The sequence below is a fragment of the Mercenaria mercenaria genome, chromosome 2, assembly GCF_021730395.1.
Source record: "Mercenaria mercenaria strain notata chromosome 2, MADL_Memer_1, whole genome shotgun sequence".
Lineage (NCBI taxonomy): Eukaryota > Metazoa > Mollusca > Bivalvia > Venerida > Veneridae > Mercenaria > Mercenaria mercenaria.
This window is the reverse complement of record NC_069362.1, coordinates 57,388,297-57,412,492: the sequence shown is the minus strand read 5'-3', so window position 1 is coordinate 57,412,492 and position 24,196 is coordinate 57,388,297. Positions and strand designations below refer to the sequence as shown.

General features: G+C 35.0%; 1 protein-coding gene across 10 annotated transcripts in view; it reads right to left on the bottom strand.

Moving 5' to 3' along the window:
* LOC123562212 (calcium-activated potassium channel slowpoke-like) overlaps nucleotides 1-24,196 on the bottom strand; it is a 125,702-nt gene that overhangs the window by 54,814 nt on the left and 46,692 nt on the right. For all 10 annotated transcript variants that reach the window (XM_053536671.1, XM_053536674.1, XM_053536673.1 and 7 more), the window contains exons 6-9: nucleotides 16,719-16,889; nucleotides 12,601-12,692; nucleotides 12,023-12,133; nucleotides 3,361-3,466 (exon numbers count right to left, since the gene is read on the bottom strand). In XM_053536671.1, coding sequence (XP_053392646.1) covers nucleotides 3,361-3,466; nucleotides 12,023-12,133; nucleotides 12,601-12,692; nucleotides 16,719-16,889 — 480 coding nt within the window. The remainder of the gene's footprint in view (nucleotides 1-3,360; nucleotides 3,467-12,022; nucleotides 12,134-12,600; nucleotides 12,693-16,718; nucleotides 16,890-24,196) is intronic.

Below are 24,196 nucleotides of genomic sequence, written 5' to 3'. Positions count from 1 at the left end.
ATCCATGTCTTTTTTATTCAAATTAATATTTAACAGGTAACAGTTCGAAAGATATAACGTTACTTTTAATAAGCTAAAAATCTATAAAAAATGCTATTTTTAAACTGCCAGTGTGTCATCGTTTCTGTTTCAATTTTCTAAAGTTATACACCATTAGAAAGCTTGTGTGATCTGAGCTTTTCAAAGATGTGTAATATGATATATTTTCTTTTATCATATGTATTGAAACGATTGTTAAACCTGACCAGGAACTTTTACATAGAAATTATATAGAGAGATAAGCGGTCGGATAATACTAGTAAATAATCAATAAAAGTAGTGCGGAAATAGAACAGCGGATTAATCTGCTTCAGTGAAAACTGTCATTATTCAATTCTTGCAGTCTCTAGAATATGGTTGTAATAGACTGAAACAACCTAAAAATGACATTTCACTTACAATAAAGCATTATCTGCTACTTTATAACTTATTTTTGGTCAGTGTGGAAAATGTCTACTAAAAAAAAAGGCTGTATCAGCCCCTACATTGACCTGATAAAATTGTAGTTAAGTGCTATTAGATACAAAATGGTAACAGCTGATAAAGATATGACAACAGTACTGTCAGATGTAACACAGGACAGATTCTGTAACTGAAGGACAAAACATACAGATTTTTTTTCACTTCTCTTAAAAAGACTGTTTTGCTCTAATGACATGTAAAAAATTTATCAACGTTTCTTCCCCGAATTGTTCTCATAAAAAGAACATCTCTCAGGAGAAGTGCAATTATACAATATATGATTTTAAATCACTTGTGTAAACATTCTGTTCCATTTATGTGAACATTTTTCATTCTGTTGCAAGAAAAACCTCCTAGAAATTGATGAGATCAGAACTGGTACAGAGAGTTATACCAGGCTTTAATTGCTTAAGCATAATTCCAGCTTCCTCCTCAGTTTTCCAAGGTGTAATTACACCAGCAACAAATTAATCTCCTTGAATATTCAGGAAGCTGTTTTTGAGAATTTTTTGTTTGAGATGGAAGTAGGTTAACATTCTAGCACCTCAGGGTTATACTTTCTATACTTGAAAGAAGACAATTATTTTCCAATAAATAAATTAGTTTAAAATTGCACAAGTATATATAGACCAATAATATTGTAAAAGGTTATATTGATAAAAGAGTATCTTCAAAATTTAATGATTGGTTTATTTATAGAAATCAAAACCACATCCCACAATCATTCTGTCTAGCTCTATGTTCTCACTGATTTTTGAACTAAGAAAGTCATAAAAGTCATGCTCATTTGATATACCTAAACTGGAATACATACAGAACGCCTCTGTGAAAAAAAACATGTCGGACAAAGTTACCCATCCAAAGTTCTTTTTTTTTTTTTTCAAACACATTCTAATTTTCAAATTATCTAGTTTAATAATAGGCAATTTTAGAACTGATACTTTTTTCAATTTATGTAATCGATTTTGTATCTTTTTTTGAAGTTTTTGTCTACCATGGTCAAACTGAGTAGAGGGAGGAGTTTATCCATGGGGGTGGGGGTGGAGGGTATTGTCCTACTACTTTCATACCAGCTACAGAACACAATCATGGCTTATGCTATGGTACTAATTGAAATATATTATGAACTGGGTAAAAACTGAATAAGGAATGTAAAAACTATTCACAGGGTAGTTCAATGTTCTAGCATGGTTTAGACAATTTTTAGAGATGATGTATTAGTTCAGAAATCTGCCATTTAGTATTGTGCAAATTTGTTTAAGACAGAATAGATCAAAAGGATTTAAAATTACCAGGACAACACATTCTTACTAGTTTTGACTTTTATTGTCTTCCTCGGAATGTAATTAATTTTTTTCTTTCGATACAGAGTGTGTAGAAGAATGCTACACTGACTGTCCTACACTATCTATGACAAAAACTGTCACGTACAACAGAGTTGGCATAAGTATGATTATTATGTTATAAACATAAAATGTTTTCACCTAAAATATACTTTTACATGCAAAGGTGTAAAAATCTGTGACAAAAATTGTGTCCCAGTTTTCTAGCCAACTTTTTAACAGCATTCATCAGTTGATTGATGGACAACAGAAACCTTCAACAATCAAATATAAAAGTGTTATCTGATACATCACATTGTCCTAATATTGACATGATCACTGTTTAAGCTTATTTTAGATTCTATTGACTTAACAACTGTAAATAACTGTATGTATTTAAGCCATTATATGCAGCGGTCTAGTGCCATTTAGAAACATTTTCTGTTTCCGCTGATGTCAATACAGGCTGAAAATGTTTTCTGTTTACCATTTAGTAACATAGACTACCATTATTCTGTATTGTTCATCCTGCAGACACCTTTTATCCCATTATATGAATAATCAATGAGCACACTTCAACAATTTCTCAGGCGCATTAAGCATGGATCATTTCACGTCTAAACTGAATTATTTCAAATGCTTAAAAATGTATTTCTGATAAATTATTCATAGCTAACTTATATTTTCATTAACAAAAGGGCATAGAAGTTATTCAAATCTCCAAGTATGATATTCACATGGAAACCTGTACTGAATGCTGACATCTGCAAAACACATGAAATACATACATGCCATAATTTTTCAGAACGTTTCCGGGATTTTGAGTTAAAATTTCCGGGATTTTTACGTTTTGTCTGGGACATACACCGTGACATCGGTATTCGTCTGTTTCATGCAATAATATCATAATATTACATGTAATTTCAACATTTTAATTTAGAATATGTGTGGCAATCGATCTAGATCTAGATCTTAAATGATTACAACCTTTTAAAATAATTATCGTTTAATTGACTGTTTTCAATAAGCTCTTCCATAAAGGCTACACGTATGTGAAATATAACTGTACTGCAGATGCAGAGGAATACAAGATGCACTCTGTAGCAGTAGAATGCACAAAGAGACAAAGAAAGAAAACATGCAAAAATGTCTACAGCAAAGTTCCACTGAGCCCATCAGACACCAACAGACATCACATCAAATATTCACAAGACAATGCATACTATACTGCACCTAATATCAACCACCATTAACTTTATGTCAGAATGCACTAAACTCTTCATTAACCAAATCTCCTGACACTGATTTCATGTCACAATTCAATTTACCAAATCACCAGAAATTGACTAAACTGGTATGAAATTTAGACTATGCATTTATATTAATGAAAGCTCCTGACATTGACTTAATGTTGGAATGCAGTAACATAATAAGGCACTGACTAAATGATAGAATGTGGGATACTGTAACCTTTGACTACATATCACATTTACTCTACCTAAACCTAATCTGACACCAGACATATAGTGGTTTTTACCTTCACTCTTTCAAGGTCATTAGCATCCATGACGGTCCCCTGGAAAAACTCCACCTGTGTAAAATGCCTTTTAAACAAGCCTTCAAGTTCAAGGTCAGGTAAAGTTCTGAAAAAGATATAGAATACTGAGCAAAGATTACCAAAAACTTCCTACTAATGGCAGTTTGTCGCCTTATTTCCACAATGACTTAACTAGCTTTTTGACAGTTTTGGGAAACAACATTTACAGATTTGAGTGTCAGTACTTCTGCACTACTTACAGCCTTATTGTTCTGGAATTTCGCCAGTTTCTGTTAGTTCTACAAAGCCACAAATTCACCATCATACTGAGGTCATAGCATTCTCATCCATCAGATGTTCGTCAAAATCTCGAGACAAACCTCTGATTTATTTCTGTCGTTTATTTGGTGGGCATGCGCACTCGTATTTACTACCGGGAAAGTTTCAGCCAATCAATGTTTGCCAACTATTTGGCACGCCGAATGAAATTTCAAACAATATGTAAGCAAGGTATTGCTCTAACGATGGATTTAAGGTGATATTCCATGATTGCGATTAATAAAGATTATTTCTGTTATTCGATGTTAAGAATTTACCTGAAGAAATAAAATATTCCTGTAAGTCGGCATCGATATGAAAGACCGTGACGCTTTTCACGGACGTTTTGATTGTTCGCTAGATTTTGTCGCCAAACGACGCTGATTGGCTGAAACGTTTTACCTGTAATGTAACCAAACACAATATCGGCGAAATTGTGCCGAGGTTCATCCGGGGAACCACGGTAACCTCTGGTATGCGAAATGAGGTCATAGAGACAATGTCATATTATAATGACATTAACATCTCAATTTTGCCAAAAATGGACTTACAGCATTTGCAGATCCATGAAAAAATGGCCTACAGGTCCAAGTATTTCTAATATTTGACCTACTGACCTAGTTTGGATCGGACGTGACCAATTCAAACCTGACCTAAATATCAATCAAGTGAACATTCTGACCAATTTTCATGCAGATCCATGAAAAATATGGCCTCTAGAGAGGTCACAAGATTTTATTATTTGACCCATGACCTAGTTTTGACCGCAGTTGACCAGGTTTCTAACCTGACTAGATATCATCAAGATGAACATTCTGATCAATTTTCATGCAGATCAAATGAAAAATTACGGCCTCTACAGAGTCACAGGTTTTTCTATTATTTGACCTACTGACCTAGTTTTGGAAACGGACTTGACCAGTTTCGAACTTGAACTAGATATCATCAAGATGAACTTTCTGACCAATTTTCATGCAGATCCCATGAAAACTATGGCCTCTACAGAGGTCACAAGTTTTTTCTATTATTTGACCTACTGACCTAGGTTGGATCGGACGTGACCCAGTTCGAAACCTGACTAAATTATCATCAAGATGACATTCTGACCAATTTTCATGCAGATCCCATGAAAAATAGGCTCTAGAGAGGTCACAAGGATTTCTATTATTTGACCCACTGACCTAGTTTTGACCGCAGTTGACAGTTTCTAACTGACCTAGATATCATCAAGATGAACATTCTGATCAATTTCATGCAGATCAAATTGAAAAATACGGCCTCTACAGAGGTCACAAGGTTTTTCTATTATTTGACCTACTGACCTAGTTTTGGATCGAACGTGACCAGTTTCGAACCTGACCTAAATATCATCAAGATGAACATTCTGACCAATTTTCATGCAGAATCCCATGAAAAATAGACCTCTAGAGGGTCACAAGGATTTCTATTATTTGACCCACTGACCTAGTTTTGACGCAGTTGACCAGGTTTCTAACCTGACCTAGATATCATCAGATGAAATTTGATCAATTTTCAATGCAGATCAAATGAAAATACGGCCTCTACAGAGGTCACAAGGTTTTCTATTATTTGACCTACGACCTAGTTTGGACGGACGTGACCCAGTTTCGAAATTGACCTAGATATCATCAAGATGACTTTTGACCAATTTTCATGCAGATCCATGAAAATTTGGCCTCTAGAGAGGTCACAAGGATTTCTATTATTTGACCCATGACCTAGTTTTTGACCGCAGTTGACCAGGTTTTAACCTGACCTAGATATCATCAAGATGAACATTCTGATTAATTTTCATGCAAATCAAAATGAAAAATACGGCCTCTACAGAGTCACGAGGTTTTTCTATTATTTGACCTACTGACTAGTTTTGGACCGGACGTGACCCAGTTCGAAACTTGACCTAGAATATCAAGATGAACATTCTGACCAATTTTCGTGCAGATCCCATGAAAATATGACCTCCAGAGAGGTCACAAGGATTTCTATTATTTGACCTAATGACCTAGTTTTTGATAGGCACGTGACCCAGTTTCAAACTTGACCTAGATAGCATCAAGATGAACATTCTGACAATTTTTATGAAGATCCATGAAAATATGGCCTCTATGGAGGTCACAAGAATTTTCTATTTTTAGACGTACTGACCTAGTTTTGGACCGCAGTGACCCAATTCGAACTGAGCTAGAAATCATCAAGATGAACATTCTGACCAATTTTCATGCAGATCCCATGAAAAATATGGCCTCTACAGAGGTCACAAGGTTTTTCTATTATTTGACCTACTGACCTATTTTGGATCGACGTGACCCTGTTTCAAACCTGACCTAAATATCATCAAGATGAACATTCTGACCAATTTTCATGCAGATCCCATGAAAAATATGACCTCTAGAGAGGTCACAAGGATTTTCTATTATTTGACCACTGACCTAGTTTTTGACCGCAGTTGACCCGGTTTTAGCTGCACTAGATATCATCAAGATGAACATTCTGATCAATTTTCATACAGATCCAATGAAAAATACGGCCTCTACAGAGGTCACAAGGTTTTTCTATTATTTGACCTACTGACCTAGTTTTGGACCGGACGTGACCCAGTTTCGAACTTGACCTAGATTTCATCAAGATGAACATTCTGACCAATTTTCATGCAGATCCCATGAAAAATATGACCACCAGAGAGGTCACAAGGATTTTCATTATTTGACCTACTGACCAAGTTTTGATGGTATGTAACCAGTTTCGAACTTGACCTAGATATCATCAAGTGAACATTCTGACCAATTTTTTGAAGATCCATTGAAAAATATGGCCTCTAGGGAGGTCACAAGGATTTTCTATTTTTAGACCTACTGACCTAGTTTTGGACTGCACATGACCCAGTTTCGAACTTGACCTAGATATCATCAAGATGAACATTCTGACCAATTTTCATAAAGATCCCATGAAAAATGTGACCTCTAGAGTGGTCACAAGCAAAAGTTTAGGCACGCACGCACGGACTGACGGACGGACGACGGACGCTGCATGATCACAAAAGCTCACCTTGTCTCTTTGTGACAGGTGAGCTAAAAAAACAAGAGCTGCCACAGGAGACAGCACGCTGGACTATTTTGATGCTGGATAGTGAAATTGGGCACATCTGAGGAAGCTGTAGCTGTTACTGGTGTATTTAATGACACAAATGTGAATGAAATCCCAAGTAAAAAGGGGAAACTCATAAAATTACTGAGTAACTGACCTTGTTTCATATGATGAGGATGATCATCTGGAAAAACTAATTTGAATTTTTAATCAAATTCATTAAGTAATGACAAAGATATAGTGTAAGTGCACCACAATTAATCTGAAACTCTAAGTGAAAAGGGGGCATTATTAATGAAATATTGGTGTAATTATGGCCCTTGTATCATATGATGTGGGCAATAATGTGGTACATCTATTCTAAGTTTGAATCAAATCCATTTGGTAATAACAGAGATAAAGTGAAAGTGCACCAAAATTTTAACCTGAAATTTTAAGCAAAAAGGGGAATAATTAAAAAAAATATGGTGCAATAGTTATTGTCCTTGTGTCATATGATGTGGATGATGATGTGGTACAACTGTTTAAAGCTTGAATCAAATCTGTTTGGTAATAACAGAGATAGAGTGAAAGTGCATAAAAACGTTAACCTGAAATTTTAAGTAAAAAGGGGGATAACTCTTAAAATACAGATGTTACAGTTATGGCCCTTGTGTCAAATGATGTAGGTGGTGATTACAAACAATTAGTTTAAGTTTGAATCGAATCCCTTCTGAAATAACAGAGATATAGACAGTAAATTAAGTGAAAATGCATCAAAATTAAAATAACATTCCAAGTAAAAAGGGGGCATAATTCATGGAAAATTGGTGCCAGAGTTATGAACGTTGTGTCATATGATGTAGGTGATGATGTGGAACAACTATTTCAAGTTTGAATCAAATCCATTCAGTAACTAGAGCTGCTTTTGAGAAAAGCACATGTCTCCCACAACTGCCTAATCATCTAAATAGTAAGTCAGTCTTTTTATACTGTTTACACACTACAAATATACCTTTGAAGAGTAAAAAGGCTAATTTTGGGTAAATCAAGAACCATAATTCTGAAATACCTTGGGCGATTTGGCGAATTATCAAGCTTGGCTGAGGACTTATGTTCAAACATATTTTGCTCAAGTTTGGTGAAGATCGGATGAGGAATGTTCGACTTAGAGTGCCGACAAGAGCAAAAAGGTCGATTTTCACTAATTCAAGGACCATAATTCTGAAAAGCCTAAGCCAATTTGGCTAGTTATAAAATCTGGCCGAGGACTTATGGTCACACACATTTACTTCAAGTTTGGTGAAGATCGGATGAGAAATATTCGACTTACAGTGCAGACAAATTTAAAAAGGCCGATTTTTGGTAATTCAAGGGCCATGATGTTGAACAACTATTTCAAGTTTGAATCAAATCCATTCAGTAACTAGAGCTGCTTTTGAGAAAAGCGCATGTCTCCCACAACTGCCTAATCATCTAAATAGTAAGTCAGTCTTTTTATACTGTTTACTCACTACAAATATACCTTTGAAGAGTAAAAAGGCTAATTTTGGGTAAATCAAGGGCCATAATTCTGAAATACCTTGGGTGATTTGGCGAATCATCAAGCTTAGCCGAGGACTTATGGTCAAACATATTTTGCTCAAGTTTGGTGAAGATCGGATGAGAAATGTTCGACTTAGAGCGCGGACAAGAGCAAAAAGGCCGATTTTCAGTAATTCAAGGGCCATAATTCTGAAGTGCCTAAGCCAATTTGGCTAGTTATAGAACCTGGCCGAGGACTTATGGTCACACACATTTTGTTCAAGTTTGGTGATGATCGGATGAGAAATATTTGACTTACAGTGCAGACAAATTTAAAAAGGCCGATTTTCGGTAATTCAACTTGGCCGAGGACTTACGGTCAAACACATTTTGTTCATGTTTGGTGAAGATCGCATGAGAAATGTTCGACTTAGAGTGCGGACAAGATGAATGGTTTTTGGTGCATGTTTGAGAATGAATACTTAGCATTTTTATGAGTCTAGGTGATTCATTAATTATTGTAAAGGGCCATAATTCCGAAGAGCCCAGACTGATTTGGCTAGTTATCGAATCTGGCCGAGGTCTTATGGTCAAACACATTTTGTTCAAGTTTGGTGAAGATAGGATGAGAAATGTTCGACTTAGAGTGCAGACAACCTTTTTTGACAGACAGACTGACAGACACACAGACAGAAGTAAATCAATATGTCTCCCACACCACTGTGTGGTGGGAGACATAATAACAGAGATAAAGTGAAAGTGCACCAAAACTTTAACCTGAAATTCTAAGTAACAAGTGGGGATAATTCATTAAATAATGGTGCCAGAGTTATGTCCCTTAACTGTGCGCTATGATGCGGGTGATGATGAGGATTAACTATTTTAAGTCTGAAGCAAATCCATCAAAAAATAACAAAGATAAAGAGATTAAGTGCATGAAAACTTTAACCAAGGTGTGGATGCGGAAGGACGCCAACATCTACCCCATCCCAGGTTGAGTAAGATAGCTCTCCATACTTTGTATAGTCGAGCTAAAAACTGAAACGAAAATGCTTTATAATTATTGTTTCATTGAAAGAAATGCGTTCAAACTGTAAATAACAGTATTTTTTTTAAATAGAGTCAAGTCACTCTTTTTATACACAAAAAGTGTATTCCCTGGATATTTCAATACCATACCAATGACTGGGCTATTTTGTTTTATAAAGAAGTGTTTACAAAAGGTTTTGGATTATATTATAATAAATATATCATTGTATACATGATTCCTTTATTAGCTTGCTGGCAGTTGTAGGCTTCAGAAAATAAATACAATATATATATATTGATCCAATAATCAGGTGAACAATAATCAATATGGAATTTTCTGACCAACTTTTGGATCTACATTCAAACATAATTTCAGTATAGTCCTGTGTTTTCCTTGGTTATTAAAGTGAACCATTCACACATTTTGGGGCAAACAATGAGTTCTTTAAACAATTTGTATTTTATCAAAACGCCTTCTAAACATGCTTTGCAAAATACAAAAAAAAATGATTAAAACGAAGCAAAACCAAACAATCACTCTAATTGGCTTCTCGAATACTGATCAATACCATCACACTACATGACTTCTGGAATACTGAACAAAGCCATCACTCTACATAGCTTCTGGGCTTTTGAACAAAATCATCACTCTACATGACTTCTGGAGTACAGAACAAAACCATCACACTATATGACTTCTGAAATACTGAACAAAGCCATCACTCTACATAGCTTCTGGAATACTGAACAAAACCATCACTCTACATAACTTCTGGAATACTGAGCAAAACTATCACTCTACATAGCTTCTGGAATACTGCAAAACACAGCACTCTACATAGCTTCTGCAATACTGAACAAAACCATCACTCTACATAGCTTCTGCAATACTGCACAAAACCATCACTTTACATAGCTTCTGGAATACTTAACAAAACCATCACTCTATATGGCTTCTGGAATGCTCAACAAAACCATCACTCTACACAGCTTCTGGAATACTGAACAATACCATCACACTATATGACTTCTGAAATACTGAACAAAGCCATCACTCTACATAGCTTCTGGAATACTGAACAAAACCATCACTCTACATAGCTTCTGGAATACTGAACAAAACCATCACTCTACATAGCTTCTGGAATACTGAACAAAACCATCACATTATATGACTTCTGAAATACTGAACAAAGCCATTCACCTCTAATGACTTCTGACAATACTGAACGACAAACAAAAACCTATCAACTTTCACACAGCTTCTGGAATACTGAACAATACCATCACACAATAAGACTTCTGAAATACTGAACAAAGCCATCACTCTACATAGCTTCTGGAATACTGAACAAAACCATCACTCTACATAGCTTCTGGAATACTAAACAAAGCCATCACTCTACATAACCTCCCCTACATGACTTCTGGAATACTGAAAACAAAAACCAATACACAAACTCATTAATCTTTGAAATATTGAACAAAGCCATCACTCTTCATAGCTTGTCTGATAATACTTAACTCAAAGACAGCCATCTACATGCTTCTGGAATACTGAACAAAGCCATCACTCTACATAGCTTCTGGAATACTGAAAAAAGCCATCACCCTACATAGCTTCTGGAATACTGAACAAAACCATCACCTTACATGACTTCTGGAATACTAAACAAAGCCATCACTCTACATAGCTTCTGGAATACTGAATAAAGCCATTGCTCTACATAGCTTCTTGAATACTGAAAAAAGCCATCACTCTACATAGCTTCTGGAATACTGAACAAAGTCATCGCTCTACATAGCTTCTGGAATACTAACAAAGCCATCACTCTACATAGCTTCTGGAATACTGAAAAAAGCCATCACCCTACATAGCTTCTGGAATACTGAACAAAACCATCACCTTACATGACTTCTGGAATACTAAACAAACCCATCACTCTACATAGCTTCTGGAATACTGAATAAAGCCATCGCTCTACATAGCTTCAGGAATATTTGGCAAAGCCATCACTCTACATAGCTTCTGGAATACTGAAAAAAGCCATCACTCTACATAGCTTCTGGAATACTGAAAAAAGCCATCACTCTACATAGCTTCTGGAATACTGAACAAAACCATCACACTACATGACTTCTGGAATACTAAACAAAGCCATCACTCTACATAGCTTCTGGAATACTGAACAAAGCCATCACTCTACATAGCTTCTGGAATACTGATTCTATTTTTACAGTGACACAATTATAGGGCATATGGTGACTTTCCAGCTTTTGATGGTGGAGGAAGCCCCAAGTGCTCCTACATATCATCATGAGCAGGCACCTGGATAGCTTCCTTACATGAAGAATTCAAACCCTCCCCCCCCCACCCTGGGTGAGGCTCAAACCCACATTGGTGAGGGGCAAACAATTTGAAGTCAGCAACCTTAACCATTCCGGCATGGAGACCCCTTCTTAAATACTGAACAAAACAATTGCACTACATGGCTTTTGGATTACTGATCAAAAACAATGCTACATAGCTTCTGAAATACTAACAAAACCACCACTATATTTGTATTAGGCTTAATACTGAATGTCTTCTGAAATACTTAAAATTTTATCATCACCATAGAAGACTGCAACCAAACTCTTATTACAAAACAACAGATGATATCTACATTTAAATTTGTGACAAGATTAATGAAAAAACTAGACTTACTTATGCAGAAAAATGATTTCCACATCAACATCTTCTCTGTCCTTATGTAGAAAGTCTTTAAGAAAGTTTGACACTGAATCATATGTGATGTGACCACATACCACAATATGCCTGAAAACACATCAAAGTTATATAAATAAAACTATAGATTCTGTGTCTAATATTTCTGTGGTTGCTCTGTATACTGTGTAATTATATGGGGGGGGGAAAACCTTATTTTGATAAATTCTGATATAATGTGTCAATCCATAAAATAGATAAAGAAAAAAGAAATATAATCTGTTTTATCTTTAAGACTTTAAATCCACAATTATGTATTTCACAGAAAGTGCCATTTTGGCCCAAACTGCAAAATACAGTACCAACAAATTTTTGTCAGTAACTTTTGCCAAATGTTTTTATTTCAGATATTTACTTGACAGCTTACACAACTGTTTTCTATAAAATCATTCCTCAAGATATTATTTCAATTAGAAGTTTAACCATAATTTCAAAGTATGCCAATAATTTCAATCATAGCATTTGTTATACTTCATACTGCATACCTGTATTAAGAGTTATTTTGATAATATGCTTACTTTTTCCCCCTTTCCTTTTTAAAAGTTCCCCCATATTTCTGCTGTCGACCTATGATATCTGCAATTTCTGGAATCCAGCTGGCAAACAAACCCTACAACAGAAAATATATGTCAGTACATCACTCAGTGCATCATTACATAACCTGTTACCAGTTTGCAGCACCTGTGTTTTATATCACTAAATGTCAGTTCAAACACCTACCTGACTTCAATGAGGAATGGAGATATCCTAACAGTAAATATATATGTTATACTCATTACTTATATAAGCTTTGTTTCTCTCATTGAGATGTTACAAGAATTCTGGAACATTTCATGACCAATCAGTTTTATAGTTACATACATGCTAGATACTAATGACCAATGATTTCCAGTAAGGCTGGAGCATTATGATGGCATTAACTTACTCACCTACATAACCTAAATAATCTGACTGATCAAGCAAAGTAATATGTAAAACATTGCATAACCTTCACTAAATACTAGTTCTTGACCTGTGTAATACTGACATAAAAACTGGTACAATAAATGCCAACACGGTCAGAGGTTTAGGTGATAGAGGTCAAGCAATGGGTTATTTACAGTGGTGGAATGAAGACAAAAGTATCTGGACAAAAATGATAATGGCACTAATATGAATACAATAATTATTGGAAGTTTTCAAAGATGACACAAACACAGATATTTGCACATTTATGATGGTTAAAAACTAAGATGCATTAGGATATTTACAGACGGAACACAGACAAAGTATTTGGACACTAACAATGGTGACACTAAAATGCATGTAATGGGACATTAAGAACGATGGAAAAAAGTAATAAGTACGTGTACATTATGATGGTGAAACTAGTAGGGAATCGATCCTACTGATTTTCGTCGCATAGCGATGAAAACTGGAATCTATAGAAACATGCAATATATACAGAATGAGATATACTATCAAATTAAAAAATGTGGTCTTCCGGCATGTGCACAGAGTGTCTGACTTCGGATTTTTTGGAAGAATACGCTTTTTCCCTGTGCGTAATAAGTGTCCACATAACTTGTCCGAACTGTAACGTCTTGTACATCAGTACAAATATGTGCAGTATTGTTTTTTATTCCAAAATCTACCTTTAAATTGATACAAACGCATATTTCTGGACAAGCTTATGGACTGTAACAATTCCCGATTGAGGCATTGCCTTATTTCATATTATGCATGTATTGAGAGATATTTACAGATGTATGCAATGATGAAAAAATTCACAGATATTTGGTCACTGACAATGGTGATACAACTATGATGGAACAAAGCAAAGTATTGGGACACTGCACATTGTGACACTTATGATATTCTCTAGACATTCACACTGATGACACTATTGACGCATGATCATTAACAATGATCATAAAAACAGTATTCGGACACTGACAAAGGTGACCCTAAGTAGACACATTGGGACATTTACAATGATGGCTTGAAACAAAACTACTACGACATTGAACCACTGTGACACTAAGACTATTACCAGACATTTACAATGGTCATACTATGATGCATTTATTGGGATATTTACAATGGCAACACAAAACAAAAGTACTGAGGCACTGACAAAGGTGACAATATAAGACAATTGTTTAGGGACATATACGATGACCACACTGTAATGCACGCTTTGGGACACTGACAATGATAGCACTAAGAATCTTTTTTAGGACATTTACAATGGTGACAATAAGATTTGGGACATTTAGAATGGTGGCACAAAGATACATTGTATAATGTAAGTAACAATGGTAAGGCACTGAGACTCATTTTTCAGGACATTTACAATGCTGGAACTGATATATGGTATACAGGACAATTACAATGATGGTACTGAGATATGGTATACAGGACATTTACAATGTGGGTACTAAGATATGATAAACAAGACATTTACAATGATGGTACCGAGATATGGTATACAGGACAATTACAGTGATGGTACTGAGATATGATAAACAAGACATTTACAATGATGGTACTGAGATAGGATAAACAAGACATTTACAATGATAGTACTGAGATATGGTATACAGGACAATTACAGTGATGGTACTGAGATATGATAAACAAGACATTTACAATGATAGTACTGAGATATGGTATACAGGACATTAACAATGAGGGTACTGAGATATGGTATACAAGACATTTACAATGATGGTACTGAGATATGATAAACAAGACATTTACAATGATGGTACTGAGATATGGTATACAGGACAATTACAATGATGGTACTGAGATATGATAAACAAGACAATTACAATGACGGTACTGAGATATGGTATACAGGACAATTACAATGACGGTACTGAGATATGAAATACAAGACATTTACAATGATGGTACTGAGATATGATAAACAAGACATTTACAATGATGGTACTGAGATATGGTATACAGGACATTAACAATGAGGGTACTGAGATATGATATACAAGACATTTACAATGATAGTACTTAGATATGGTATACAGGACATTAACAATGAGGGTACTGAGATATGGTATACAAGACATTTACAATGATGGTACTGAGATATGATAAACAAGACATTTACAATGATGGTACTGAGATATGGTATACAGGACAATTACAGTGATGGTACTGAGATATGATAAACAAGACAATTACAATGACGATACTGAGATATGGTATACAGGACAATTACAGTGATGGTACTGAGATATGAAATACAAGACATTTACAATGATGGTACTGAGATATGATAAACAGGACATTTACAATGATGGTACTGAGATATGGTATACAGGACATTAACAATGAGGGTACTGAGATATGATATACAAGACATTTACAATGATGGTACTGAGTATTAGGACACTATATTGGTGTCATTGAGATGCATGTATTATGACATTTACAATGGTAATACTGATATGCATATATAAGGACATTTAAAGGAAATGAATTATTATGAATTTTTGAGTGTAGCTAGCGTGTTTTCAAATCCTTTCAAGTTGCATTATTTTTTAATGTAAACTTAATTACATATTTGTGATTTATGTACATGATATATAAAATACTATAAGGACACCGAGATGTTATACTAGCACATTTACAATGGTGGAACAGAGATGTATGTATGAGGATATTTATAATGGTGATATTAGGACACTTATGATGGTGCATCAATTGGCACATTCACAGTGGTTGTACTGAGATGCATAATTATATTAGGACATTAATGATGGTGGTACTGAGATGTATGTAATAGGACCAATGAGATGCATGTACTAGAACATTTACTATGGTTATGAATATAGGACATTTACAATTGTGGAACTGAAATGCATGTATTAGGACATTTACAATGAATTTCAAAGTACACTGATGGTACTGAGAAACATATACAAGGACATTTACAATGATAGTACATTGATGGTACTGAGAAACATATACAAGGACATTTACAATGGTAGTACATTGATGGTACTGAGAAACATATACAAGGACATTTACAATGGTAGTACATTGATGGTGCTGAGAAACATATACAAGGACATTTACAATGATAGTACAATGATGGTACTGAGAAACATATACAAGGACATTTACAATGGTAGTACATTGATGGTACTGAGAAACATATACAAGGACATTTACAATGGTAGTACACTGATGGTACTGAGAAACATATACAAGGACATTTACAATGATAGTACATTGATGGTACTGAGAAACATATACAAGGACATTTACAATGATAGTACATTGATGGTACTGAGAAACATATACAAGGACATTTACAATGGTAGTACACTGATGGTACTGAGAAACATTTACAATGATAGTACATTGATGGTACTGAGAAACATATACAAGGACATTTACAATGGTAGTGCATTGATGGTACTGAGAAACATATACAAGGACATTTACAATGATAGTACATTGATGGTACTGAGAAACATATACAAGGACATTTACAATGGTAGTGCATTGATGGTACTGAGAAACATATACAAGGACATTTACGATGATAGTACATTGATGGTACTGAGAAACATATACAAGGACATTTACAATGGTGTTCATGACAAGAATGTATTTTAATACTTACAATGCTAGCACAGATGAAGATGGCAATAAATGTTCTTCCCATGACAGTGGTAGCATTGATGTCTCCATATCCCACTGTTGACATGGTAACCACCAGGAAATACAAACATTCCCAGTAAGTGAGAGGATGCTTGTTGTTGAAATCGAAAAAGAAATCTCCAGAATTTTCCAGCTGAAAAATGTACAAAAGTGTCAGTGTAAAAATTGTAATTCATATTAACAACTAAGTTTTATATTCAACAAATATTATACTACACATTGTTTTTTTTTTTTTGCTTTAAACAAGGCCTTCTTTTCATATCCTAAAAACACTGATGTTTACAGAAAACTGATCAATGACGATGTAATATCTTCATTTTCTTCTCTACAGGGAACACTGTTACTTTAGAGCAACGCAAGATTACATTTCAGTCAAGCCTATTTACAGATTCTGATTAAAAGTAACAAATAACAAGTACTGAATAACAAGGATTACACATAGCTACCAGGATATTACTCAGTATACAGTTAGGGGAAAGAAAATTATCACAAGTCTCGAATAAAGTGGTCAAAACAATACAGTCTTGAAACAAATTTCTATGTTATAGTGGTAGATTACACAGTACTTCACAGGAATAGCTATTTTAAAAACAGTAATATTTTTGAGGAACTAATTTTTGTGCACTTCAAGGTCGAGTCAATCCAAAATTTTTTGTTCAAAAGTTAAAATTCAAGAAGTAATATCCCAACAAAAATGCTGTTTTGGTCCAAACTGCAACATTTCCTGTGCAGTGCAGAAAATTTAATGAATTCACAGACGTCCAAAATAAACCCTTCCTCAACAAAGAGCTTTTAAAATACAACCTTTATTGTTTGCTTGTATTTCAGTTATGTAATGATGTGCAGTTAACCTAACCAGTGTTCCTGGATTCTGTACCAGTACAAACTTGTTCTCCACAAATAACTACCAACTTCCCAACACGAATCAGAGGTGGAAGACGAATGATTTCGGGCACAGTATACCAAGGGAGAATATTAGAATGATCCAACAGATCTACGCTCTCCCTATTGAGCTAAGCCAGCGAGCTTTCTCATACTTTATAAGAAGAAGCCAACCAAGTAACAGAGTTTAAACACAAACTACTTATCTCATGCTTTATACTAGGAGGAGCCCACTTGACAGTTCTTAAACACAAAATATTAACCTCATGTCTTAACTTGAAGAAGCTATCATGATAGTGCTACAAACCACATATCACATGCCTTTTTTGCAGCTTATAAGTATCTAAACTAAAAGAAGCCAACTTGACATAGCTTAAATACAAATTTCTGATCTCATGTCTTAACTAGAAGAAGCTAACTTGACAGTGCAACTAGAAAAAGCTGACTTAACATAGCTTAAATACAAACAGCTTATCTATTTATCTCATGTCCTTACTAGATGATGCCCAACACCAGTTCATATACAAGCCCATTACATAATGATGGTGCAAAATTTTAATGAATGATTTCTTTATACTGTCACTAGAAGAGGACATTAAGAATGAGCCAATGGTAGAAAATGACCAGTGTTGTAGTGCCCTGACACAAACCTCAACCTGGGAACAGCTGTAATGATCACATCATGACTGAGCCGTGCCATGGGAAAACCAACATAGTGGGTTTGCGACCAGCATGGATCCAGACCAGCCTGCGCATCCGCGCAGTCTGGTCAGGATCCATGCTGTTCGCTAACAGTTTCTCTGAATGCTATAGGCTTTGAAAGCGAACAGCATGGATCCTGACCAGACTGCGCGGATGCGCAGGCTGGTCTGGATCCATGCTGGTCGCAAACCCACTATGTTGGTTTTCTCATGGCACGGCTCATATTATTTTTTCCAATGTGTCAGTATAATCACATATTACCATCTTGTTATTAAATTTGATCATGAACTTACCACAGTATAAACAAATCCAACAGCATATTAGTGCTATATTGTCTGTAAGTATTGACCAGGCACTCATTAATCTTCATCAATATTTTCAGGCGTTTTCGTTATTTTAAGCTAGTATCAAATTTTGTATCCTGAAAATATCTACATTAACAAAAATAACCTAGTATATAGTTAACCAATGGCACATTGGCATAGCAGTAAGCTCTCTGACTTCCATGTACATTACCATGGGTTCGAATACAGTTTACACCATTCTTTTGAATTCAATAAAATGTAATCTTACCGATATTGCTTCTATTCTTACATTATTTCATGAAACATATTTCTTGTTTTTTTTAGTCTTATTTTTATCTTGTACTGACACAAGTTGCTTGAATTGTCGGTTCAATAAGTGAACACTTATCAAGTCTTGAATTTTCCTAAAAATATTTGGAAATATTGTTGACGTTAATTTGTCTTTAGATCTAAGATGCTTTAAACACATTCAGTCAACATTTTGTAGAACATGTATGAATAGTAGTGATTTTCTTTCAATAAATGAACAGTAAATCATGATAAATGCAACAATTTTCCTGTGTATTAAAAATACAGATGAAATAAGAAATGATATGGTCAGACAGAGGACTCTAACCCACAACCCCGAGATTGGCATCTGAACGTTCTGTCAGCACAGCTTTATCTGCACATGTGACATGATGGTATCAATTAAGAAATGTATATCTATTGATTTTTCAACAGTTATATACCAGTAGCGTTTTAGTTTGAACACCAAAATTAATTTACGGAAACATACAGAGTATGCATGAGTGCCAGGACAATACTTAAGGAGAATAAATAATTGCACTTGAACTTTTGTCTAAGGTGAACTAGCAACTCTGATAAATATATAACTCCTGTTTATTATATAAGCTTGTACCTCCGGAATGAACAAAACTAGTGAAAATTTATCATTAATCATTTAAGACCAATAACAACACAAAGTCACTATGTATTCAATTTGGCCCTTTATCAAAGGGTGAAATTAATATCCATATTAGTATCTTGTTAAATCCAATATCCTTAACAACAAGTTATGTTCCTAAGAGATACTCCCATGTCACAGAATGGGACAATGTGTCAAGAAACAGATTTTTGTTGTGGTTTTTGTTTGGTTTTGTTTTAATCAAGTCAAAACAACAAAGTTTAGACAATATGGTGACTTTCCAGTATATGTTGTGGAGGAAACATAATGTGCCTCTCTGGGCATTATTTAAGGAACTGAAAGAATTCTATATACAAAGTGATTCAGAGTTAGGTTTGCAAGGTACAGCAGTGAAGGGCAATTAAAGCAAAGTCAGCTGTCAAGCCCTGTGTTGCAAAAAGGAACAGTACTTATACACAGTGACTGATCCTTCCACAAGTCTGATCCACTGTGCCCTTATATAAAACAAGAGGCTCATAATGGCTCAAGATTGCTCAACAACTGAGTTTTACAGATTGTTTGAATAATTTTGGTAGAAGGTCATGCATGGATAATATCTGTGAAATTATTTTGAAATTGGACCAGTGTTTTCTAACAAGAATGATTTTTGAAAGTACCCACTTAATGCATATAGGATATATGCTGTATACATATATGAAAAGTGACTTTCCCCTCTGGTGGCCACGTTGTGGAAAAACTGGAATATTTTGAATATACTTGGTAAAGGGTCACTGAATGAACATTTCTGTGATATTATTGAAAGTAGATTCCAAAGAGACAAACATTAACAATGTTTTATGCAAAGTAGGTGGACCATTAACCATTTTTTACAATTATTTGACCTAGTGACCTAGTTTTTCACCCTAGACTTTAAACAGACAAACATTCTGACCAAATATGGATCATGACGATCAGGTAGAAAATGTTAGCTAGGTCTTTCTATGATTTTACCTAGTGACATAGTTTTTGACCTAGATAATCCAGCTTCAAAGCTGACCTAAATTTCATACAAATATTCTGATATAATTTTATGAAGATCAAGTATAATTTGTGGCCTCAACAGTGGATTTTCTTTGATTTAACCTAGTGACCTAGTTTTTTTTTAACAGCCAACTTTTCAACTTGACCTAGATTTCATATAGATAAACATTCTGACATAGAGTAGAAAGTTGGGCCTCTGGAGTGTTCAAAAGATTTTTAAATGATTTGACCTTGTGACCTTGTTTAAGACCTATGATAACCCAGTCTTTAGCTTTGTGCTAAGGAGAGCTAAAAATTGATACGTAGAGCTAAAAACTTATACGTCACCTTCAATGATCAAATGCTAAAACTAACAGGTAAACACTGTTTTTGGTATTCATTATCAAAAGATATTGAAAACACTGAAAACTATTTGGTACCATGAAACAACATCTTGCTTCATGGTTGTGCTGGAATGATTTTTAGTTCTTGCAGATCTTTTATGGTGGATGTGTAAACTGTAAAATCTTCCAGCTGAATCAACAGTATTCATTCATCAATGTTTTAACAGTACAACAAAATTGTGCCTTGTAATTTAAAAGATACATAAAACGTAAACTTCAAAGGTAGATCACCTTTTGATTTATCAGACCAATATAAAGTAATTATACCATGGCACCTCATAAATTATGTTCTGCATAGTTTCATTTGGTATGCAAGCACTTGTGAAATGTGGAGTTACTCCATGGCTGAGTGATTAAGGTTGCTGTCTTTGATCACTTGCCTCTTACTGCTGTAGGTTCAAAACCTCCCTCGGGAAGTAGGATAATTTTATGTGAAGAAGTCATTCATCTGCCTTACAGAAGGCTGGTGGTTCTAGCCAAGTGCCCACACATGCATTTTATGTCAGACATTATGCCTGTGACACTGATGAGATTTTTTTGTAGTCTTATATTAAAACCTACATAAATGGAAAATATCAGCAACAAAGTATGATGTCAACTTGAAAAAAACCCTGAAGGATTCAATAATAGGCAGCACATATTGTACAGGTATTCAAATAAATGTTAAGAGCAAATAAAATGAGAAACAAGTGGCAAACTGCAACAATATGCCCATCACATCAAATTACTTTTGACTTTAAAAATACTTATTGAGCAGACTGTCAGTTATTAGAAGTTTGACTAATTTGACTAACTCAAGTGTTTTTCATCAAAAGGATACATTCAATTTTCACAAATTTTATGTAATGCAAGGGCCATAACTCAAGAGTAACTGGGTATATCTGACTGGTTATATCAAACTTTTTTCAGATATTACAACCACATTGTGACCAAGTCTGGTGAATATCGGATATGAAAACTGAAGCTAGACAAAACACCGTTAATTTTCAGAAATTTTAGTAACTCAAGGGCCATAACTCCAAAGCCTTTATGACAATTCAGCTGGTTATTGAAACTTGGCGAGATATTACGTCCATTAACAATGTGACCAAGTTTAGTGAACACTGGATAAGAACTGCTCAAGTTGAAAGAGAAGACAACTTTAGCGCATGCTGCACACCCACTGCCACATGTGATCACATAATACCTTGTGTTTCAATTGTGTATAAAAAGGAAACAATCATCATTTAGAATCTTCTTTCTAGGATTTTACATATATGACTGTTTTATCATTGGAGACATGAGGTTGGCATGAGTACTTTTTCAAAAGTTTAATTGTCTTTACTTCATCTTCTTGGGTCTTCTTGTATTTTGTAAGTATGAGCTACAATTTGCTTTATTAAGAAGGGTTTTTTATGTTATTTCACTACTTTGTTTGAAGTATTTTTATAATATATCTTTATTTCTTATAAAAGCATCTCTACAGTGCACAGTTGATAATTCACAAGATAATCCAAGGCATAAAACATTTTCAATGCATAATTTTTTACATATGTACAAACAAGAGGGCCCTGAAGGCACTGTACTGCTCACCTGACCTATGGACCTAAAGATCACATCATCAAGATTAACATTCTGACCAAGTTTCATTAAGACATGATCATAAATGCGGCCTCTAAAGTGTTAACTAGCTTTTCCTTTGGAATGGCCTAGTGACCTAGTTTATGATCCCACATGACCCAGATTCGAACTTGACCTAAAGATCATAAAGATTAACATTCTGACCAAGTTTCATGAAGATACAATCATAAATGTGGCCTCTAGATTGTTAACAAGCTTTACCTTTGATTTGACCTGGTGACCTAGTTTTTGACCCCACTTGACCCAGATTAGAACTTGACCTTTAGATCATTAAGATAAACATTCTGACCAAGTTTCATTAAGATATGGTCAAAAATGTGTTCTCTTGAGAGTTAACTAGCCTTTCCTTTGATTTGACCTAGTGACCTAGTTTTGACCCAACATGACCCAGATTCGAACTTGACCTAAAGATCATCAAGATAAACATTCTGACCAAGATTCATGAAGATACAGTCATAAATGTGACCTCTAGAGTGTTAACAAGTTTTTCCTTTGATTCTTTGACCTGGTGACCTAGTTTTTGATCCCACATGATCCAGATTCGAACTTGACCTAGAGGTCATCAAGACAAACATTCTGATTAGGTTTCATAGATGTTATTCATAATGAACATGGCCTCTAGAGTGTTAACAAACTTTACCTTTGATTTGACCTGGTGACCTAGTTTTTAACCTCAGATGATCCAGTATCAAACTCGTCAAAGATTTTATTGAGGGTAACATTCTTACCAAGTTTCATTAAGATTGGGCCAAAATTGTGACCTCTAGATTGTTAACAAGCTTTTCCTTTGATTTGACCTGGTGACCTAGTTTTTGACCCCACCTGACCCAGATTGGAACTTGACCTAACGATCCTAAAGATTAACATTCTGACCAAGTTTCATTAAGATATGGTCAAAAATGTGGCCTCTAGAGTGTTAACAAGCTTTTCCTTTGATTTGACCTGGTGACCTAGTTTTTGACCCCACATGAGCCAGATTCGAACTTGACCTAAAGATCATCAAGGTTAACTTTCTGACCAAGATTCATGAAGATACAGTCATAAATGTAGCCTCTAGAGTGTTAACACTTTTTTCCTTTGATTTTTTTGACCTAGTGACCTAGCTTTTGACCAAACTTGACCCAGATTTGATCTTAACCTGAAGATCATCAAGATTAACATTCGGACCAAATTTCAATAAGATATGATCATAAATGTGGCCTCTAGAGTGTTAACTAGCTTTTCTGACCAAGTTTCATAGAGATATTGCCATAAATGTGGCCTCTAGAGTGTTAAGCTTTTCCTCTGATTTGACCTGGTGACCTAGTTTTTGACCCCACCTGTCCCAGATTTGAACTTTACCTACAGATCATCAAGATTAACATTCTGACCAAATTTCAATAAGATATGATCATAGATGTGGCCTCTAGAGTGTTAACTAGCTTTTCCTTTGACCTGGTGACCTAGTTTTTGACTCCTGATGACCCAGATTCGAACTTACCCCAAAAATTATCAAGATTAACATTCTGGCCTAGTTTCATGAAGATACAGTCTGAGTCATAAATGTGGCCTCTACAGTGTCAACAAGCTTTTCCTTTGATTTTACCAGGTGACCTAGTTTTTGATCCCAGATGACCCAATA